A 17,852-nucleotide genomic window follows, 5' to 3' on the forward strand; every position below is an offset into this window, starting at 1 on the left:
TGTCTCTCTTGTGAACCTAGAGCTTACTCTTTCTGCCTGTTGGCTGGCCAGTGACACAGCCCTCCCCCAGGTCCACACTGGAGTTAAACATGTGCACTGCTACACTCAGCTTTTTAGTGGATACTGAGGACCCAACTCAGATTCTCATGTTTGTGCAGCAGAAACTTTACCCACTGAGCTACCTCTCCAGCCTCCCCATAGATTCTAAGACACATATTTTCTTCTGCTTTGTTTAGAGTCCGTAAGGCATCTCTTAATAATCATCAATGTAACCAAAGACTTGTTATACAGCTTTTGCCTTCCATCAAAATTGATTTTACATACAGACATAGTAACATATACCAGTGCTTGTTTAGAACAGTTGTGAGGCTGACATAGGAAGATCTAGAGAACCAGACGAGCCTGGGCTACAACAGGCATTGTCTCAGAAAACAAACAGCAAAATTTTTTTTTAATTTTACTTTGAATATTATCCTTTAAGTATTTTCAGTGGTGAAACCACTATATTGGTATGTGTAGTGTAGTGGATATTATGTTTTCTATTCATGTATACATGTATGTAATTTTAATAAAAGACACATCTTTCTTTTCTCCTTTGTTTCAAGTTGGTAAAATAATAGTTACTTGCTTTAATTTTCTTTGACTAGTGAGTAAATTATAAACCCAAGGAATCTATATGATATTTTAAACATGTTATAAGGTAAATGACTGAGGTTTAAGAAATTATTTGAAGCCAGGCATGGTGGCACACACCTTTAATCCCAGCACTTGGGAGGCAGAGGCAGGCAGATTTCTGAGTTCGAGGCCAGCCTGGTCTACAGAGTGAGTTCCAGGACAGCCAGGGCTATACAGAAAAACCCTGTCTTGAAAAAACCAAAAACCCCAAAACAAACAAACAAAAAAGAAATGATTTGAAATTAAACCTTCTTCCTTTACCTCTTGAATGTATTTATGTCACAGGTACCTGCGAGATGTGGCGTTACCGTCCGAGACAGCCTAAAGAAAGCACTGATGATGAGAGGCCTCATCCCAGAGTGCTGCGCTGTTTACAGAATTCAGGATGGGTATGGTTTGTATGTGTTGTGTCATTTTCTTTGAAAGGAAATTAGGCATATAGTTCTGGGTTTCTTTTGTAGTCTTTATGCAAATCTCTGGAATTGAGAATTAACTCAAGGACTGGAGAGGTGGCTCAGTACTCACATGGTAGTTCATAGCCATCTGTAATTCCAGTTCCAGGGCATCTAAAACCTTCTTGTCTCCTCAAGTATGCCTGAGGTGCACAGACTTATATGCAGGCAAAACACCCATACACATTAGAGAAAAAGAGGATATTTAGTACTAAAAGATTGAGAACATCAACTTAAAAAATTGTACTAATACTACTCGTGAAGAACTCTGGAAGGCTATCGATAATTTATATGGTTATATTGTTTTTTCCTGTGACAAATGCCTTTATTAGAGTTTCTAAGTTCTATAATTTGTGAACAATTTGAACAGCAGTTCTCAACCTTGGGGGTCAAACAACCCTTTCACAGGGTTCACCTAAGACCACTGAAAATATAGATATTTACAGTATGATTCATTACAGTAGAAAATTAATTTATGAGTAGCAACATAAATAATTTTATGGTTGAGGATCACCACAATATGAAGAACTATAATAAAAGGTCATAGCATTAGGAAGGTTGAGAACCACTACATTAGAATGCGATTTGTTTAGATAATGTGCATTTCTATAGTCTTCCTTTTTAAATACAAGCTCATGGTTCCATGAAAAGTCTACCAAAATTTGCATTTTATATTGAAGCATCTTTTCATAAAGTAATATTGTTCTAAGATGGTTATGTTTTAAATCTATATCTTGAGGCACATTGTTTCTTGGATGGTCTTTTTCTCTAAATTGGATTATAAGACCATACCTGTGTTTTTGTTTGTTTGTTTGTTTGTTTTTTAAACCCCAGGAACAATTTGGTTTTGACTGTTGTAGGTTTTTCTGGACTGACTTAAGAGTAAATATATTTATACTGCTCTTTGTTTGAGAGTAATACATTTATTCAAGTTAAACTTAAAAATTAACTTTAATTTCTAATTAAAAAGTACAGAACCAGACTTTCTTAATATTAGCTCCTCTGCAACCATATTTGTATACACACATATACATATATATTGGGCTACAGTAATCAAGAAAGCTTTTTGCCTTCATTTTTTCAGAGAGAAGAAACCAATTGGCTGGGACACTGATATTTCCTGGCTTACTGGAGAGGAGTTACATGTTGAAGTACTAGAGAATGTTCCACTTACAACACACAACTTTGTATGTATCTATTCATATTTGAATTATCAAAACTGGCCAGTTTTATTTGAAGGGAATATGAAATACAGATGAATAATTTTGTGATTGTTAATTGGCCTAAATTCTGTTTTTAAAAGAGTTAATATTTATTATTCCTTTATAATTTAAAAGACATGTACTATGTCTCTTAAAAGAACAAATAAAGGGCTGGAGAGATGGGTCAGCAGTTAAGAGCACCGACTGCTCTTCCAGAGGTCCTGAGTTCAATTCCCAGCAACCTCATGGTGGCTCACAACCATCTGTAATGTAATGTAATGTAATGTAATGTAATGTAATGGGATCCGATGCCCTTTTCTGGTATGTCTGAAGACAGTAACAGTGTACATAACATAAATAAATCTTAAAAAAAAACAAAACAAAACAAAAAAAAAACTGGTCTGATATGAAAGTCTATCTATTAAAATGAAATTTTTCTAGAAGTCATCATTGTATAGATGAATAGGTAATAGTATAGTTATCTATATACACAAATGCATGGCAGTAAGCACAGTTCACTTGCTTCTGACTTCATTACTTTACATTCCTCTCTTAAGTGAAAGCTGGGGTCATGCTGTGTGATATTCTTCCTTTTGGTTTCCTCCTCAGTAGGTCTTGTGGGTGTTACTCTGTTTCAGTACAGCTAGCTTTGTTCTTGTAATGATTGCCTAGTGGCCTATAAGAAACTGAGGCCTTTTCTCTATTTTTATTTTTATAAATTGTCATATGTAGAGTTAGACTGCATATATCTTCACATACATACGTTTCCAAAGATTAAGGGTATGGATGGGAAAGTAGCATTGTGGGGTATTGAGCCCTCCTTGAGAGTTTATCTTGTGTTTTTTGCCTTTGGTAAAACCTAGCTTAAGTTTGCCACTAGCCTGCAACAGCCTCCTAACCACCCCCTACCCAACTAATTCATCTTTAGATATGGGTAGATTCTGTTCTAAACTGAGCATAAGCTATGGTGAGATGAAATAATAGATCTTTTGAGTTCATCTTTATTTATAAAGGTATCTTTCAGACATGGTTTGCATAAAATCCATACTCAGATGCATACTCAGTACCTTTACCCTTCCATTGTTCTGCTCTCATCTCTATTCTCTTTCTCCATCCCCCCCCCCCCCCCGCCCCGCACCACCCAACCCCTGTGCACACCTGTGTGTGCGTGTGCGTGTACGTGTGTGTGTGTGTTGTTTCCTGAGGTAATGGTGCAGTACTAAAGATGGTTTAGTTTGGCAATTAAACATCAAAAGAGGTAATTTCTTACTTCTATATACTCACAGGCAAATGGAAAAGAAGGAAAGCTAGAAACAAGCATTTGGTTTTTGTTTTTTTTTTTTTTTTTTTTTTTTTTTTTTTTTTTTTTTTTTTTTTTTCACGTGCTTCTCAAGAGATAGGGAAATTGAAGAAAGCACAGTTTACTGTGGAAAAGTTCCTGAAAGGCCTGAATGGATTATGTACCAGACCATAATTCTCAGTAGCTATTGATTAAATAACTATTTTTTGAAAATAGAATTTTGAGTGGGCATAGTGGCACACTGGAAGCAGAGACACACAGCTGACTGGGTAGTCAAGGATAGCCTGGTCTACATAGTAAGGCCCTGCCTGTATCACAAAAAGAAAAAGTTTGAGAGCAGATGTGGTTTTTCATACATGGAACCCTTCACTTCAGAGGCAGAAGCAAGAGACTGGTTGAAAGTTCAAGACCAACTTCTGTCACAAAAACCATTTAAACATAAACAGAGATGTGATTTGGTGTTAAAATCAACTGTATTGTGAAGAGCATTTATATGTAATAAAGAATATAACATTCTAAGCTATGCTTGATGTTAGTGCTGTTATGTAAGTTCAGGTATATATTAGGTCATAATAAAAGAATACATTGCTCCAGTACTATATCGAATGGTAGGGAGAGTGGGCAGCCTTGTATAGTCCCTGATTTAGTAGGATTGCTTCAAGTTTCTCTCCATTTAGTTTGTTGTTGGCTACTGATTTGCTGTATATTGTTGTTACTGTGTTTAGGTATGGGCCTTGAATTCCTGATCTTTCTAGGACTTTTACCATGAAGGAATGTTGAATTTTGTCAAATGCTTTCTCAGCATCTAGTGAGATGATCATGTGGTTTTTTTTTTTCTTTGAGTTTATTTATATAGTGGATTACATTGATAGATTTCCATATATTGAACCATCCCAGCATTCCTGGGATAAAGCCTACTTGATCATGATGGAGGATTGTTTTGATGTGTTCTTGGATTCGGTTTGTGAGAATTTTATTGAGTATTTTTGCATCGATATTCATAAGGGAGATTGGTCTATAGTTCTCTTTCTTTGTTGGGTCTTTGTGTGGTTTAGGGATGAGTGTAAATAGGAAAGGAAGAAGGCAACATTTCACTATTTGCAGATGATATGATAGTACACTTAAGTGACCCCAAAGCTTCCACCAGAGAACTCCTAAACCTGATAAACAATTTCAGCAAAGTGGCTGGATATAAAATTAACTCAAACAAATCAGTAGCCTTCCTCTATTCAAAGGATAAACAGGCTGTGAGAAAGGAATTAGGGAGATGACACCCTTCACAATAGTCACAAATAATATAAAATACTTTGGTGTGAATCTAACCAAGCAAGTGAAAGATCTGTATGACAAGAACTTCAAGTCTCTGAAGAAAGATATTGAAGAAGCTCTCAGAAGATGGAAAGATCTCCCATGCTCATGGATTGGCAGGATTAATATAGTAAAAATGGCCATCTTGCCAAAAGCAAGCTACAGATTCAATGCAATCCCCATCAAAATTCCAACTCAACTTCATAGAGATAGAAAGAGCAATTTGCAAATTCATTTGGAATAACAAAAAAGCCAGGATAGCAAGAAGTATTCTCAACAATAAAAGAACTTCTAGGGGAATCGCCATCCCTGACCTCAAGCACTACTACAGAGCAGTAGTGTCAACAACTGCTTGGTATTGATACAGAGACAGCCAAGAAGATCAATGTAATAGAATTGAAGACTCAGAAATGAACCCACACACCTATGGTCACTTGATCTTTGACAAAGGAGCTAAAACCGTCCAGTGGAAAAAGGACAGCATTTTCAACAAATGGTGCTGGTTCAACTGGAGGTCAGCATATAGAAGAATGCAAATCGATCCATTCTTATTTCCTTGTACAAAGCTCAAGTCCAAGTGGATAAAGGACCTTCACATAAAACCAGATACACTGAAACAAGTAGAAGAGAAGGTGGGGAAGATCCTCGAATACTTGGGCACAGGGGGAAAGTTCCTGAACAGAACACCAATGGCTTATGCTCTAAGATCAAGAATTGACAAATGGAACGTCATAAAATTGCAAAACTTCTGTAAAGCAAAGGACACTGTCAATAGGACAAAATAGCAACCAATAGCAACAGATTGGGAAAAAAATCTTTACCAATTCTCCGATAGAGGGCTAATATCCAATATATACAAAGAACTCAAGAAATTAGACTCCAGACAACCAAATAACCTTATTTTAAAAATGGGGTACAGAGCTAAACAAAGAATTCTCAACTGAGGAAACTCAAATGGCCTAGAAGCACCTAGAGAAATGTTCAGTATCCTTAGTCATCAGGGAAATGCAAATCAAAACAACCCTGAGATTCCACCATCAGTCAGAATGGCTAAGATCAAAAACTCAGGTGACAGCAGATACTGGTGAGAATGTGGAGAAAGAGGAACACTCCTCCATTGTTGGTGAGATTGCAAGCTGGTTCAACCACTCAGTCTGGCAGTTCCTCAGAAAATTGGACATAACATTTCCTGAGGACCCAGCTATACCAATTCTGGGCATATACCCAGAAGATGCTCCAATATATAACAAGAACACATGTTTCACTATGTTCATAGCAGCCTTATTTACAATAGCCAGAAGCTGGAAAGAACCCAGATGTCCTTCAACAGAGGAATGGTTATAAAAAAATGTGGTACATTTACACAATGGAGTATTACTCAGCTACTAAAAACAATGAATTCATGAAATTCTTAGGTAAATGGATGGAACTAGAACATATCATTCTGAGTGAGTTAACCCAATCACAAAAGAACACACATGGTTTTCACTCACTGATAATTGGATATTAGCCTAGAAGCTCGCAATACCTGAGATTCATCTCACAGACCACATGAAGCTCATGAAGAAGGAAGACCAAAGTGTGGATGCTTTGGTCCTTCTCAGAAGGAGTAACAAAATACTCATGGAAGCAAATATGGAGACAGTGTGGGACAGAAACTGAAAGAGGGGTTGTCTAGAAACTGCTCCACCTGGGTATCCATCCCATATGCAGTCACCAAAGGCAGACACTGTTGTGGATGCCAGGAAGTGCATTCTGATAGGAGCCTGATATAGCTGTCTCCTGAGAGGCTCTGCCAGAGCCTAACATATACAGAGGCAGCTGCTCACAGCTAACCATTGAACTGATCATGGGGTTCCCAATGGATGAGTAGAGAGAAGACTGAGGAGCTAAAGGGGTTTGTGTGCCCCATGTAGAGAGCAACAATACCAACCAACCAGGGTCCTGGGAGCACATAAGGAGGGACCCATAGCTTCAGCTGTATATGTAGGGGAGGATGGCCTTGTCAGTCATAGGTGGGAGAGGAGGTCCTTGGTCCCATGAAGGCTGGATGCCCCAGTGTGAGGGAATTTGAGGGCAGGGAGGTGGCAGTGGGTGGGTGGATGAAACAGGGAGGAGGGTTATGGAATAGGAGGTTTCTGGGAGGGGGAAAATGGGGAAATGGGACAACATCTGAAATGTAAATAAAATATCCAATAAAAAATTAATTTCAAAAACAAAGAAAGAGAAAGAATACATTTATTACTTATTGACTGTGGTTTTTAAAAAATGAAATCCAAGATGGTTGAAAATGCAAAAAGGGCACTGCGGGCCTTTCTCTTTCTCTTCTGGTCCCAGGCGCTGCGGAAGCCGCAGCTTACCGTGCAGACATGGCCAAGTCCAAGAACCACACCACACACAACCAGTCCCGCAAATGGCACAGAAATGGCATCAAGAAACCCCGGTCACAAAGATACGAATCTCTTAAGGGGGTTGACCCCAAGTTCCTGAGGAACATGCGCTTTGCCAAGAAGCACAACAAGAAAGGCCTGAAGAAGATGCAGGCCAACAATGCAAAGGCAGTGAGTGCACGAGCAGAGGCCATCAAGGCCCTGGTGAAGCCTCAGGTCACCAAGCCCAAGATGCCAAAGGGCCCCAGCTGCAAACTCAGCTGCCTGGCTTTCATCGCTCACCCCAAGCTTGGGAAGCGGATTCGAAGCTACATGGCCAAGGGTCGTAGGCTCTGCCAACCAAAGCCCAAGGTTCAAACCAAGGCAGAGGCCAAAGCTCCAGCTAAGGCCCAGGCCAAAGCTCCAGCCCAGGCTCCTAAAGGTGCCCAGGCCCCTGTGAAGGCCCCATAGAAAAGGCTCCTGCCAGTGTGAAGACAGATGGACTGCCATGACACACCTACCCACACACTATTTGCAGATGACCAGTGTCCTAGGCTGTTTTTACAAATAAACTCGAGGCAAGATCTGTAAAAAAAAAAAAAAAAAAAAAATGCAAAAAGGTCATCCTTGGTATCAACATTCTGAATAGCCATTGTTAGGAGTTTCTCTGTACGTATTTTTCTGTCTATTACTTCCTCACTACAGCACATACACACTTTATATAAGTTCTCCCTTTGGGAAGAAAGAGTTCCCTTAACACACCGCAACTTCTTTGATCTATGTTGTATATTAAAAGTCACTGATAAATTTTTAATACCTTTGAACATTTATTTTGTTATATGCAAAAGCTTATCTGAAAACATAAACTAATAAGTCCACATCAGACATTCTTCCAGAGTTGTCTTAGCAATGTGTTAAAGTCTGAGGGTAGAAGCTTTCTTTCCTGTAATCCCAATTTCAGACCTAAACTTTAAGAAGTTGCCAAATTTAACAGTAATATATCCTGTGTTACAAACAGTTCACTTCATAATTCTGTGGTCAGATAAAACAATCCCCAGTACACCTTAATAAAATCACAATGTAGGTTTCGTGAAGCCATTGATAACTCTTAATAGTTTCTGTTTTAAGCTCTTGAGTAATTATTTTCATATTACTAAATGTCTCCTGCCATGGTTTTTTGCTTTATCAGCTCTAGACCTCATATGCTGGCTGCTGATAAGGAGTAGCCTGTTTGCAGGGTTATCACCCTTTTGCTCCTCTTTCGTCTTGCTGTTCTGTTTGAGAACTGAGGTTAAATAAGTCTACTTTTGTCTCTTGCACTGTCAGCACTAGCAACCACTTTCCTTAGCTTCCTTCTTTGAGTAGGAATTGAATGAGAGCTTTGATTAGTCCTTTTACCTGTAGCTCTTCTTTTTGTACTTTTACTTTTTTTATGCTGTCAAGCTTGAAATCAGTTATTCTTTTTAATTCAGTTTTTTAAACTTTTTTTTTTTTTTTTCGAATTGCATGCATGAGTAAGTCCCTTTAAATGTTGCTTGTCTGTTTGAAATTGGATAACATATCAGGGTCTCAGTTTATTTGTTGTATGTCTTGATTTCCGAGTTTTATGTTGGTTAGGATGGGATAGTATTTCAAATCTCCTGGTTTTAATATTGTATTTTGATGTGTGACTTTTTATGATATAAATATACTTAATTGTTATTTTAAGTAAGCGAGTGAATGTGTTGTTTATAAAAAGGACTCTTGCAAATCTCTGAAACCCTGTCTGATTTTCACTTTGCAGGTACGGAAAACTTTTTTCACCTTAGCGTTTTGTGACTTTTGCCGAAAGCTGCTTTTCCAGGGTTTCCGGTGTCAAACATGTGGTTATAAATTTCACCAGCGTTGTAGTACAGAGGTTCCACTGATGTGTGTTAATTATGACCAACTTGAGTAAGTAATCCACAAAGAACCTCTTTACTATTACTTTATAGTTAAATTTTCTTAATATGGAATTAGCCCACTTTGAAAGTCCTGAGGGATGTTTGGCCCAATGCACTTGTTAAAGGACCAAATAGCCTACGCAGCTCTCCTCTCTCAGGTGATGAGCACTGGCTCTGGCGCACATCAAGTTTTCACTTTGTGTTCTTTTTTACATAACAACTACCAGTCCTTAGAAATCACTTTTATATAGTTTGGGGTGGATATAGAATACTGCTTCAGTCAAGTTGACTATTGTCTTTCTGGACAATGATTCTGATTCTGCAACCAGTTTGACCAATTATGCTGATTTTTCTCCCTCATTCTTCACCTCACCCATGTCTGTCTGTTTCATCTTATCCCTGTTCCCTTTATTTAAGGGACTACTTACACAAATTTGTTTCTTTCTAAACTTTTCTTTTTTCTTTATTTGATGTCTAATAGACATACTAGATGGTATCTAGTGTACAGTAATGTTTCTCTATAATTCTTTTCGTTGCTGCTGAAAAGGAATTTGACTTTAAAATTAATTATAATAATTATCCAACTTAGCAGCTACCGAGGAGGCAGAGGCAGGTGGATCTCTGTAAGTTCAAGACCAGCCTGGTCCACGCAGTGAGTTCCAGGGTTACACAGTAAATCCGTCTCAGAAAAAACAAAAAGGATAATCTAACTTACCACTAGGTATTTTTCTTCTAGTTTTTAAACTAGATGATTTTTCTCCCTGTGATATATAGAAATTAACTGAAAAGAACAATTATTTTTAGATCTGAGCATGCCCTTGAAAGTATAAAGAAACCTTTCCACAAAAATATACGTAATTGAACTTTAACAGTTGTTTCTGAAAGTAAAACTTGATCCCACATTTTCTCACTACTTCTGTGTTCTCATGTATTGAAGCTTCTGGGTTTTGCACAAGTTAGGTTTGTTTTGTTTTGTTTTGTTTTTGCCTCACAGTTTGCTGTTTGTCTCCAAGTTCTTTGAGCATCACCCAGTACCACAGGAGGAGGCCTCCTTACCAGAGACTGCCCTTCCATCTGGATCCTCTTCCGCACCCCCCTCAGACTCTATTGGGTATGATTTGATTCTTGCTGTTTAATGATATGCTAATTGAACTGCCTTTCTTTGGATCTTTTGTATAATTGTAAACCTGTTCAACACTGGAACTGTTAAATTATAGGTACTTTCTCCCAATAATGTATATTATCACTAATGTATATTATCACAGCATTGAAGCATTCACATGCATTTGGTACAGTGTGAGATTAAAAGCCTGGCATTAGAGTAGGTTATACCATTAATTTTAGCACTCAAGAGGCTGAAGCAGACAGATCTTTGAGTGGAGCCTGACCTGGTCTACACAGTGAGTTACTGTCTTGAAACACACCCACACACACAAAATCAATCACAATGGAATTAAAGCTCTTGTAGACTGTTTTAAGATCAGTTGTGTAGAAAGTCAATATAAAATTCTTATGCTTTGTCTTTTATTGACCATTTTATCAGGTAATGTTTTGACTTCTCCTTAAAAAATATTAACATATGAGTTGATGGTTTTCAAAATACAAATCATAATAGAGTATATTAAACTTTGTGATAAAAACATAAGTATTTTGTATTTGTAAAACGCAAGAAAATAGGTTGTACTCAAAAAAGCTTAGTAGAGTTGTGATTTGAACTGGTCTTTAAAGAATTGCTGGCTAGAGCCAGGGCTATTATGTGGACAAACCCTGTCTAAAAAATAACTATAGAGAGAGATGGGGTGGAGGGGAAGGAGATGGAAGGGGAGAATGAATTGCTGGAAACTAAATAAACTCAGGGAGTCAGCAAGTGTTGGGATCCAAAGAAGAGAGCAGGTTTCAGAGCCAGTCACAAAGCTTATCTAAGTTTATAAGTAGTATGTAAGAGACTGATATGGTGCACACATCTAAAATCCTAGCACTCTAGAGGCCAAAGCAGAAAGGGGGTGAGTTTGAGCCTAACCTTTGCTGCAGAGTGAGACCATAATCTCAAATAACAACAAAAAGTTGGAAGAAGGAAAGTGCCATATGTGAGACCAAGTAGTAGAGAATCTTGACATTTTAGCTGGTATTTACTTGAGATGTGAAGATGTGGGAGAATAAAGGTTTTCAAACAAGTTACCAATGTGATAATGATTTTGAAGGGAAAATTTACTTAGCAGTGAAATACAGATGGACAGGGAAATCCTAAGGTGAAGAAGACATCTAAGCCTAAAGTTGAGGAGAGGCCAAATGCAGAAAAGCAGGGCATTCACAAAGGACAAAAGGGAAGTAGTAGCAGTACTATCAGTTTAGGAGGTAAGCAAACATTTACTCTGAAAATATCTCCAAGACATTACATTCATAGTAGAAAAAGAGACAATAATTTAAGTTGGCTCTTGAATATTTTTGTACAGGTCTGTTAGGCTTTTCCCATTGTGTTAAGGCAAGATTATTTATGCTATGTCTGGAAGTATATAGTTTTAAAAAGAAAAGTTTCTCTGGGTGGTGGCAGCACACATCTTTGATCCCAGCACTCTGGAGTCAGAGGCAGATGGATCTCTGTGAGTTCAAGGCTAGCACGTTCTACAGAGCAAACTCTAGGATAACCAGAGCTATACAGAGAAACTCTATCTTGGGAAGAAAGAGTGGGGGAGGGGAAAGGAGGAGAAGAGACATTTCCAGGTAGCACTCTTTACTACACAAGTTCTGGAATGTTTAGTGTACAGATATTTGTTTTACTATTACCTTCTTCCTCCTATTCTTCACAGTTATTTCTTTAGGCCTCAAAAAACTTACTTACTTATTTATTTATTTATTTGGCAGTGATATGTATGTTTGTGTATGTATGATATACCATATTGCATGTGTACCTCTGCACAGGGGACAACTTTCATGACTCAGTTCTCTCCTTTCACTGTGGAACCAGGGATCACTTGGGTGGTCAATCTTTCATGACAATCACACACACAGTCATCTTGCTAGCCCTTATTTCTTTAGACCTATACATTAAAGAATGATAACATTAAGTTGATACTTATAGTAGACCTGCAGTTTTTATTGTAGGCTTGCAATCTAGTTGAAAGAACTTGATTTCCAAGATCCAGGGGAGACCCTTCCTCAAATAAGACAGAAAGCAATAGAGAAGGCTACCTGGTGCCCTCCTCCTTCACCACACATAGAATTGGAATGTGTGTGAGATGAAATGGCTTAATAGGTAAAAGTGCTTGCCATAGGAGTATGCAAATTTGACAGAGGTCAAGTGTGGTGCAGCTATAATCCCTGCATTCCTACAACAGGATGGAAGATCATCACATCACAAAAGTCTACACAGCATAGCAGTAACAAGACACCTTACCTCAAAAATAGGTAGGAGGAGAGCTGACTCCACAAAATTTGTTTTCTTACCTCCATGTGGCATCATGGCATGCACATACCTGCAAACAAGCACAGTTGTTAATAATAATAAGAAGAAGAAGGAGAAGGAGAAGAAGAAGCATTATCTTTTTATATCACTAGAAACTACAACAACTATGTAGTGTTGTCAGGTTGTAACAGTATCGCTGATGGCTCTACCATTAGTTGTATGATTTTTGTTTTTTAGATGACCAAATCAAAATAATGTTTGGAATTTTAATTAATCCTTTGGCTATCAAGTCTCCAAACAGAATCTATAGATCTGTGATGCTTTTCTCATGACAGATGCTAGTTCTGTGAACAGAGATACAGAACATAAACTTAGCTTGACCTCTCTGAAGGGTAACAGTACAGATTGTCTTCTAGTGAACGGTTGCTGTTTCAAAATTAGGAAAGCATTTGCCTCTGCCACATGTAGTTTTTCTTAACTAGCGTGGGATGGATCTGGTCTTGAAAAATGTGCAAGCTTCTCTACAAGTTCATTTCCCGATGCTTTTATGTCATTGTGTAAAATTACCTTTGTAAAGGTAGAAGCCAATTAGTCATGGTTCTCTAAAGGAATATAACTTATATAATATATATACATTGTATATTGTATACACATATATTTAGACACACATACACACACGCTCACCCATTACACATATGAGAATTTACTAGAATGGCTTTCAAACTATGGTCTAGCTAGTATAACAATGGCTGTCTACCAATGGAAGGTCCAAAAGTCCAGTAGTTGTTCAGTCCATGAGGCTGGATGTCCCTACTGGTCTTCAGTATATGCCAGGATCCTGAAGAAGTGGGTTCTAATGCCAGTGAAGGAATGGACTCGCTTGTGAGAGTGAGAGCAAGCTTCCTTCTTCCGTGTCCTTTATCTAGGCTGCCAGTAGGAGGTGTGGCCAGATGAAAGGTGGATCTTGTCATCTCAAAAGATCTGGATTTAAAGAGCGTATCTTTCTACCTCAAAGATCCAGATTAGAATGGGTCTTCCTACTTCAGATAGTTTAGTTAAGGAAAAAAATCCCTCACAGGTTCATTTCAGATATAGTCAAGTTGATAACCAAAAATAGACATAGTATCAGTTATGTTCAATATCACAATATTTGATTTGTTACTTGTGCTATTTTAAAAGTGATAGTACTACTTTTTCCTGGCTAGCTTGCAAATAAATGAGACAGACTGTAAGATTTATTTAATGAAGCTTTACAACATAACACCTGAGAATTTATTAATCTATTTTAATTCTCTAAACTAATCTGGCTACCTTCCAGCCAAAATCCCCAAGACACTTGTATTTTACTATGGATGTGACCCTCTGCTCCGGGTGTGTTCCCATGGTGTCCGTCAACTCTCCTCAGGGCTGCATCCTCCCTTCTCCTCTTTCTTTTCTCCTCCCCTCTCTGGAATCAGAAGTCCTGCCCTACTCTCTCCTCTGCTCAGCCATTGGCTAATCAGCTTTTATTGACAAATAAGAGGATAAGTGGGAGCAATGTTTACACAACATTGAGTCAGGAGAGACTGAGAATAAGCATTACAGTGCCATGTCTGGATTAAATATGGGGACAGAGAAATCAATATCTGAATAACACAAGGATAATTTTTACAGTGTTCAATAACTTGCCTACAGTTACTAGTTCTGACAACAATTATAACAGTCCTAAAACAAGTATGGGCATACCAAGAAATTTTGCACAATTAATACATTACCCAGTTTAGAATATAAAGAGATAATTACTTTTCTTTCACTGAACAGAAGCTCACTTTGCTTTAAAACAATTTTAAATAGTGTAACCTAAAATTTAAGTCTAAATTATAATAGTTTTCTAAAGAGCGTTAGAATTAAGATTCTGTTTATTTTTAATTTAATTTTTTTAATTTTTAATTTTAGGAAAATTTGTGGCAGAGTCAGTACAAATATATACCTCTGGGAGAAAGCCAATTATGTGATAGCCAAGGTGCTATCACCTAATAGCCGTAGGTTAGTTATAAATTACCTATTAAATTACTTCAAGGAAAGATTCCGCAGTATGCAGATACAGTTTTTATCAGTTTCCAAAGTGATGACAGTTGGGAATATACTGGTTTAAGTTGAGCAAATCAGAACAGAGAATATACATGTTACCTAATCCAGACGTGTGTAAGATGGTCCCACTCTTCTTTGGAAAGACAGTAATGAGAAGCCAAATTATAATTAGAGGATTGTTTTTGTTAAGCATTGAATTAAAGCATTGTACAGATAGGTATAATAATGAAATATTGCTCACAGTTGTCATATACTTGCCTTCAAGAGTAGAGAAGTTAACTTTGAACCCAGGCATTCCTTCACCCTCCAAATGGTATTACATGTCATGTGGGTTTTGTGTGACAGGCCCTCTTTTACCAGATTAAATACGGGGTTTTGTTTCAACTTGTTTCTGAATCTGTCCTTTGTAAACAGAATTCTGGTTTGTTATACAGTTCATATTTCTGTTATAGTTTTTACTCAGTACATTTCAGGAGTAGTTCATTGCCTCTCAATGCTTGGTCACATATTATATTAATTAGACTATTCTGTACATCCTAGTTAATTTAGGCTTTCCCAGATTTTAGTCCTGAATTAAAAGGCACTATTGTCCTAAGACTGAAAGAAGCTTAACAGTTTTTATTTCTGAATAATTATTAACTAATAACATTTTTGTAATTTTTGGATATTCAAAGATTCCTTAGCAAAGGACTTTTTATTTCTATTTTTATTTAGCTTTATAAAACAAGAATAAGGACAGCTTTGACAAAAACTGAGCATTTCTGGATAACCAGATGAAACATAACTTCCCTCAAATCCAGTTCCATTAATTGTAATTGGGCTTATACCCATTTCTTTTAGAGAATAATGTGTATATCCTGTTCATTTAAACAGACTCATGTAGTTAATATGAATGATGACATGCTTTATTTAGAAGATTCTGTGTATTTAATATGATTGTGTGCATATGTGTGTGCACTCATGCACATGCTGAGGCACCACCTTTGTGGAAGTCAGAAGACAGCTTTGGGGAAGAAGGTCTCCTTCCACTATCTCGGTTCCAGGGATCAATCCCAGGTCATCAGGCTTAGTAGCAAGTACCTTTCTATCCACTGAGTGGTCTCACTGGCCCCTCTTATTATATTTTATTACCATTCTTTTATAGTTTCCCTTGTTATCTCAACATTGCCTTCTTGTCTAATAAGAACTAAATAATGCTGGTTAGCTTTTATAATATGGAATAAAATGATGACCAGTATGTGAGGAGAACTTGGTCCATGCTGGACTTTCCATGGCCAGTTGAAGCTTAGGCTAAGCCTTACTGGATCCTCCCCCAAGTAGTAATCACCGCCCTGCTCCTGAGAATCTTTTCTGAAGGAGCTGAAATCTTTATAGGAGTTTATAATCTAGCCTCAAAGTTCTAGTGTTCTTCACGCCAGGCTCTTTAGGCCAGCACTCATAGATTCTGTTATCTATAGCAAAAAAAATCTTAATAAGTCATTCTGTAACCTATTAAAGTATTTTAATCAAAATAATTTTAGGGCTGGGAAGATGACTCAGTGGCTAAAGTCCTTCTCATAAAAGCTTGAGGACTTGAGTTTGGATCCCCATTGCCCACCTAAAAATTGAGTTGTGACTGTCATTGAAACCCATGACCCCAGTGGTGCAGGATATTTGATCACACTTTGAACTCCAAAATTGTATTATTTACTGAAAGAAAACAAAACCTGTTTGTAGTTGCGGTGTGGCCCAGCCCTTAGCACACACCTTTAATCCCAAACAATGAAGGTAAGGTTAGTTTGTAGAAGGAAGCACCCATGTTTGAAAGAGATGTCTAAGTGGTAGACAAAGTGATGAATCAGAGAAAGATCTGACAGAACAGAATATGCCCAACTTGAGACATTCTTGCCCAGATTACCTGCAGTTTCCTGCATCAACTGTTCTTGAACAGAACTGCGTGTTCAACCCCTCTGACCCCAGTTGGCCTCTGAGCCTGAGCACTTTGCAACTTTGTTGCTCTGCTGCACTTTGCCCTGCTGCTGCCATGACCACTGCTTCTCCCTCCAAAGTGTTGCCAGAACTACCATCAGGATTAGGAGGCTGCCATCAATCGTCAGAACAAGTTGGAATTATATGCCTCCTACATCTATCTGTCTATGTCTTGCTGTTTTGACTGGGATAATGTGGCTCTGAAGAACTTTGCCAAATACTTTCTCTATCAATCTCATGAGGAGAGAGAATGTGATGAGAAACTGATGAAGCTGTAGAACCAATAAGGTGGTAGCATCTTCCTGCAGGATATAAAGAAATCAGACCGTGATGCCTGGGAGAGCAGGCTGAATGCAATGGAGTGTGCACTGCACTTGGAAAGAGTGTGAGTCAGGCACAACTGGAACTGCACAAACTGACTACTCACAGGAATGAGCCCCTCTTATGTGACTTCATTGAGATGCATTACCTGAGTGAGCAGGTGAAATCCATCAAAGATCAGCGTCACCACATGGCCAACTTATGCAAGATGGTAGCCCCTGAAACTGGCATGACAGAATATCTCTTAGTCAAGCACACCCTGGGACACAGTTATGAGACCTAAACTGACTTCCCCAAAGCCATGTGACTTTACTGGTCACTGAGGCAGTGCATATAGGTTGGGCTGCCTTTATCTTTTCTATAAGTTGCACCAAAACGTCTGCTTAAGTTCTTTAAATTGTACCATTTCTTCAAATTAAGGATTTTGATACCTCTCCCACCCTCTCAAAAAAGAATATGCCCAACTCACAGGAGAAAATAGGAAAAAGAGACTAGTTAAGAGAGCAGCACATAGAAAAAAGAAGGAAGGAGGCAGTTTACCAGGACAGTTGTAAAGAGATAGGCTGCAGAAAGAGAACAAGCTTGACCAGGTGATGACAAAATGAGCCAGAGAATGAGAAAAAGCCAGAAAATCAGAACATTTTGCCAAAGTTAGTATGAGTTCAAGCAGAGCAATTCAGGAGAGGCTGAGAGAGAAGCCAGATTGAATCAGTCAGCTTTGAGAAAAGTTTTGAACCTGAGCATCTGAATTGAACCAGTCAGCTGGAATTCAGAAAGAACTAGGAAGGAGTGAGCTTATTCAGCAGTAAATCTTGGAGGCTGAATACATGTAAGGCCTATATAAGATTGTATGGAGGCTAGA

The 17,852-nt window shown here is 38.1% G+C and overlaps 1 protein-coding gene and 2 pseudogenes across 11 annotated transcripts in view; all 3 read left to right on the forward strand.

Annotated features, from left to right (window-relative positions):
* Braf (B-Raf proto-oncogene, serine/threonine kinase) overlaps positions 1-17,852 on the forward strand; it is a 128,232-nt gene that overhangs the window by 61,515 nt on the left and 48,865 nt on the right. For 6 of the 11 annotated variants that reach the window (XM_076913500.1, XM_076913499.1, XM_076913496.1 and 3 more), the window contains 4 exons: positions 961-1,073; positions 2,212-2,314; positions 9,090-9,238; positions 10,223-10,339. In XM_076913500.1, the coding sequence (XP_076769615.1) occupies positions 961-1,073; positions 2,212-2,314; positions 9,090-9,238; positions 10,223-10,339 (482 nt within the window). The remainder of the gene's footprint in view (positions 1-960; positions 1,074-2,211; positions 2,315-9,089; positions 9,239-10,222; positions 10,340-17,852) is intronic. The other 5 variants (XM_034519782.2, XM_076913497.1, XM_034519783.2 and 2 more) reach the window with 1 other exon arrangement.
* On the forward strand, positions 7,238-7,835 carry LOC117721087 (large ribosomal subunit protein eL29 pseudogene; annotated as a pseudogene).
* LOC117721086 (ferritin heavy chain pseudogene) lies at positions 16,704-17,760 on the forward strand (annotated as a pseudogene).

The sequence above is a fragment of the Arvicanthis niloticus genome, chromosome 15 (assembly GCF_011762505.2).
Source record: "Arvicanthis niloticus isolate mArvNil1 chromosome 15, mArvNil1.pat.X, whole genome shotgun sequence".
NCBI classification, from domain to species: Eukaryota; Metazoa; Chordata; class Mammalia; order Rodentia; family Muridae; genus Arvicanthis; species Arvicanthis niloticus.